Source organism: Leuciscus leuciscus (assembly GCF_965113295.1).
Source record: "Leuciscus leuciscus genome assembly, chromosome: 7".
NCBI lineage: Eukaryota > Metazoa > Chordata > Actinopteri > Cypriniformes > Leuciscidae > Leuciscus > Leuciscus leuciscus.
Window position 1 is genome coordinate 37727033 of NC_138731.1, and position 6006 is coordinate 37733038.

At 35.1% G+C, this 6006-nt stretch overlaps 1 protein-coding gene across 1 annotated transcript in view; it reads right to left on the reverse strand.

Annotated features, from left to right (window-relative positions):
• calcrla (calcitonin receptor-like a) overlaps positions 1-5132 on the reverse strand; it is a 29169-nt gene extending 24037 nt beyond the window's left edge. Inside the window, exon 1 of the mRNA XM_082176690.1 lies at positions 4970-5132. Coding sequence (XP_082032816.1) covers positions 4970-5044 — 75 coding nt within the window. The 5' untranslated portion in view covers positions 5045-5132. The remainder of the gene's footprint in view (positions 1-4969) is intronic.
• Positions 5133-6006: the final 874 nt, after the last annotated feature.

A 6006-nucleotide genomic window follows, 5' to 3' on the forward strand; every position in this document is an offset into this window, starting at 1 on the left:
TATTCATTTTGAGGAATACTGAATCTGTTTTTGTGCAAATGAGAAGAGTAAATGCATGCTCACATTTACTCTAGAACTAAAATAACCATCATGTTTACAGCACACCTCTGTATCTGATTTCTCTCAACATGGGGACAGAAGAGGTGTCAGTCAATAAATGGAAAAACAAATTGATTCAGATATTTTGTTGAAAGTTTAAAAGTAATGTGTTACTTTACTTGGGAAAAGTAATCTGATTAAGTAACTCCCGTTACTTGTAATGTTTTAATTGCACAAATAAATAAATAAATTATACAAATATTCAAGTGCATTTCAGTGCATTTAACACTTGGTTGAGCTGTTTAGTGAATCAGTCCCTGCATTTCCAAAATTATAATAAATAATTTTTCCATCAGTACTTTTTTTGTGTTTTTACTTGATTTGCAGAATTTCTTCGGTGGATTGGATGCTAAACAACACAGAAAATACATGTAAATAAATAAAAAGTGGTATCAGCTGTCAGGATTCAGATATTCAACATCTTGTGAAAATATAGCTGTTAAAAACACACTTCTCTCTAGTTTACAGAAAATGCATTATTTAAAGCATGCAGCGCAGATGCCCATATGCAAGATAATAACATAGCAGCTCTTGCAACGAAGAAAGATTTTGTTTAATGAAGCAACCAGGACTAAAACAACTGATTAAGCATATTCTGCAGGAACAGGCTTGTTCAAATAAATCAAAAGGACAGAACAGGCTTCCTTTTATTTCACATGGCTTTTTTTATAGAATGCATAAACAAATTGAGGAGACAATTAAGACTTTCTCAAACCACAGACACAGAACCTTCTGTGATTCTGAATCCAGCAACCAAAATTATTCTATTTACTTCATTGCATGGAAACCTGTCCAATCACACGCAGATGTATCTCCTATATTTTAGACAGCTGAAAAAGCTCAGGGGGGAAGCATTAAAGAAGCATTGTGTTCATAGAAGTTCCCCAAAGATATCCTGCTGTGTATAGACAGCTAGTTCTGTGTCTAGCATCTAAAACCACTTCCTCTGCAGACCATTCTCCGGGACCGTGAGTTTTGCCTCTGCGCTCCCAGGATTCCTCTGAGCCATGAAAATAAAACTCGGAACCGGATCATATTCACCCCTATTTTTAAACCCGCAGACCATTCGCCTGTACCCTCCAGGACTAGAGAAGGTATGTGAAAGGTCCTGAACTTGAACTTTAGGAGACTTTGCTGCTTACAGGAGAGAACGGCATTGGAGGGTTTGCACTGCGGTCCAATGAGTTATGAAACTCAGGTAACACTTTCGGCAAGATCTGTGAGGAGCAAACAAAAGTGAGAGACTAAGGGAAGGAGGTGAGTGTTAAAATTAGAAGAGGAAGATCCAGTTCCACTTGGTGCTCCTAAATCATTCAGAGAAAAATGAAATCCCACTTTTAAAGGAAGTGATTGGCAGACACATGATAACCTAAGACTGACCCACTTGGAAGTGGGTGGGCTTTGACTCATCCTCATGCATTCCCAGGATCCCCCGCACTCCGAGTGGTGGCAGAGGCCAATAAATCTTAAAGCCTCTGCCCGCCAACGGCAGTTTGTTTAGTGTATATCAGCGTTAAACACTCATTCTAAATCTCTGTATATATTTCCACTGTTCGGCAACCCACACAAGCCCTTCATCTCTAGGGTCCATTTTTAAAAATACTACAGCCTCATTCACTCTGTGTCATCAGCTACATGTATAGCCATGATTAATTACACTGTAGGACAAACCTGGCTGCCAGTATCCATAGGAATATTCACGCAATGCTGTTATTTGTAGGCCTTTATATAACGAACCGTTACTAATATCTAGAGTGGAGGTGGCCGACAGCTGATATAATGGCAAAATACAAAGTGGTTCAAAAATCTGAAATTTGTTATATATTAATAATCAATCATTTGATATATTAATAATTATATTTTACATTACCCAAACTGAAACCGTTATGTATTTCCAGATCTAAATTATATAAGTACAATAGACCCCACTGTTTATATATATATATATATATATATATATATATATATATATATATATATATATATATATATATATATATATATATATATATATATATATATAACTGATTTGGAATAGAAATATTTTGTAGCATTTATAAATGTCTTTACTGTCACTTTTGAACAATTTAATGCATCCTTGCTGAATAAATATATTATTATTATTATTATTATTATTATTAAATCTTTCTTTCCCCAAACTTTTGAATGGTAGAGTATCACAGTTATTTAAAATTTCAATAATATTCACAATATTACTGTTTTTACTGTATTTTTTATTAAATAAATGCAGTTTGGTGAGCATAAGATACTTTCTTTTGAACGGTAAAACTATCTGTGTATTAAAGAGATACATGGTACAGAATAATTACTCTAGGTATAACCTTATGAAATCTTACAAATAAACATCACTGACTTTGATGCTTTGATGTTTGATGATGGAAATAACAGCTAGAGAGCGGTTTGCTATAAAAGGCTGGCCAGACTTCAACGCACATAAAATCAAATTAATCTAGAGAGAGGAAATGAAATGGTCCTATTAGCCTGAGTCCAGTTTAATGCCTGAAACAAGACACTGAGTCCCTGACTGTAATAAATCTTGTTTTTGTTGCATTAATTCAAAGCATCTAATCATGAACTCTGACACCACTGCTAATAAAAAATGCAAGACATATCATGGCCTGTCTCACGGTGGAGATGGAGAAAATATTTATTTTGCAAAATGCTCAGGGTTGTTTTGAGCTCACATGCATCTAATTATGTGGCCAGTGTGCACAAATTCTATTCATCCAACCAGTGGGACTGTAAAGTCGATTGCTCAAGACGAGCACACTTTTTCACTAATAGCAAAGGATTGTGAAAGCTATATTTGCGCTAAAACATTTTTCTGCTCTCCACGTTTCCATTAAGGGGTGAACCATGGTAATGGCACAGTAACTGAATGCAATGTCGCCAGGGCAGAAACACAGCTTTGTTCCACTGACATTAAATCCTCCTCGAAAGCAGCACTCAACCCTGACAAACACATGCATGCTTTGGGGCTCTGCATTGAGAAGCACATAAAAGGCTCTCAAACAGCGAGGCTAAATAATTGATTACCTTTTAAAAGCACAATCTATGCTCTTTAAGATATTCTGTGAGGGGATTAATTGGCTTTTCGTGATCTAAGTCGCAAATCCTCTTTCATTGGGTCCCTTTGCCAGCTAGCATCCCCAGAGACGAACAGTCACTAACCTTTTAATTTTGCAACCTGAATCTGTAGAACAAATTGTTCTTACCTCAGCACTATGAATAAGGTCTGATTTCAAAAATAAGTGATATTAGAAAATGCTTGTCCATGTAAAACTCACAGCCATAATGCTTGAATGTGATTGTCAGAGCTTTGCTATGCCATTGTTAAAGTGTTCTGAGTGGTTTTACCATGCTTCTGTGCAGTTACTAGAGTATTCAGAGTGGTTACTATGGCATTGCTAGGTGACTGCTAGTGTATTCTGGTTGATCTATGAAAGCTGCATGGTGGATTTGGAACAAACTATGCAGGATTAGTTACACTCAAAAGTTTAATTTTTACCATAAGAAGTTTGTTCAAATCCCTAAGCACAAGTATGAGCACTGTGCAGTACTAACTGATGTTTGTATTCACAATTATTTTGAGATTAAAGAGCCAAGCAACAGGGATGAGACAGAATTTTACATGAAATATCTTAGGAAGATATGCATGTCAAACTGAGACTGTCTCAACAGTGTCATTGCATCATATGAGCTAAATCTGAAAAGATTTTAGCGTTCTATGCCCCATCAGCTCCACAGTATTTCATCACAAATAAGTGGCTGCTTATGTAACCATGTGGCCAAAAAACACAAATACCAAGGCTATCTGTTGGCTATTAATTATCAAAATTTTCCTCCTTGTCAGGCCCCTTCTGTCAGAAGTGTGGTTAGGTGTCAACAGACCTTGGTATTTCCAGTTACTTCATGATACTAGTATTTTATCTTTTCTGTTCCTGGCACTGATGGGTAGGTTATAAGGTCTTGGAATAATGATAAAGTAGCCTACAACAAGAAGAGCTATACAGTTCTAAGATTGCATGGAAAATAAATAGGTCTATGTTTAGAATGCCCAACAAACTGATTTCTAATCGCATTAATCTTAGGCTTTATAATTAATGTTCACACACACACACACACACACACACACACACACACACACACACACACACACACACACACATATAATAGTGCTGCCAAATCGATTAATCAAGACATATAACATTAAAAGTTATATACAACATATTGTATACGTCTATGTGTACAGTATATACAGTAGGCTATACATCAGTATATATCAAGCGGATTTTGGCATATTTAGATCTTCAATATTGTGTAATAGTAATGATATTTTTCACTTTTTGTCGACAATGTTGGATAAGTCTTGGATTTGTTAAGTAATCTGGCAGTTAATTAAATGGAACAACTATAATGCTTGGCATGCTGGTATTAACAAGCAGTAGCCTATCGGGTACAGTCATTCTTCATTATAGAATATTATAGTTTGTACCTATAAATAAAAAATACATTAAAATGATGAAAAATTTGTTGGTGCAATCCAGTTTCGGTCATACACATACACATACACATGCACAGATGTGTCCACACTCACATATTGCATCTCTTTAACTTGAGTTATAAAATTACCGGAACACAAGAGCCAATATCTGAATGATATTTCAGTCCAATAGACAAATCCGCTGTTTATTTCTCAGTTTGAAGCTCTTATTAATTCATAAGAAGTCTTTCAGCAATTGTTAACAAGACAGCCCGCTTGACTGGAGAGGCTCCAGCAGCACTAAATGAATTCCCTGTCCATATATATAATTCACAAGTCGTTCGTCCGTATCAAGCATTTTCTTACCTGTAGATTAAATCCAAGGTGATCAGGAGAGTTTCGGATAAAAAACGAGCGTGCCTTCTTGTTATTTAAAACCATAAACAGTCATTACTTTCCTTTGCGACGTCACGGTGACATGAACGATGTACAATATCAGAGCGCGAGATGAAAGAGCGCACGAGACGCGCAGCGTGTGAATGACGACGGCTGTCAGGCTGGAAGATATTCAGTGTAGTGGCTTCCTGTTACATCATCACTGCTTATCCCCCGCCTCGATGGCACATTGAGCATTCCATACACTGTTTGCTTTATCCAATTTTAAATCACAAGATATAACATAATATCTATTATTAGTGTATCCAAACAATTCTAGCTTCTTAAAAACTAATAATCTTTTTAGCTTTATTATTTGCTGATACCTTTTTTCTTAATGTACTTTACAATTTATGTTGCAATTTAAAGTTGTATGTCTATTTGATGATGGGATATTTGAGGACACAGTAATTTAGGTAACACTTTATTTTTAGTGTCATCCTTGTTACATGTTACGTGTACTTACTATAGTAATAACAGTAAATTAATCATAATTACATGCAGCTAACTAAAGCAAATGCCATTCCTAACCTTAACTCTAAAGTAAGTAGCTACATGTTGTTACTTAATATCACTCAGTACTTAAATGCATAATTACACTGGAACAAGGACACCTTAACATAAAGTTAAACCTTCATTTAAATTGAAAGATTGTTTATTTTTATTTTAAAGTAAAAAGGTAGACCCTCTAGGAAAGATGACTGACCCCCATCTTATGACATTTTCACAGAAAAAAAAAATATGTACACAATAAGTACATTAAATCAAATGCTTTAAATTTGAATAAACTAGTCAACTCTAAGAAACATAATGAAAGATCATTCAAATATAATTGTTTTAAAAAAAAGTTCAGGTTAAAGGAATATTAACAACTGGTAGTGGGTTCCAAAATGTCTTCTCAAGAGTAACAGCTCCATCTTGTGTAGGATCTTAAGCATTTTTTTTTTTTTTTTTACAAGTCTATCATC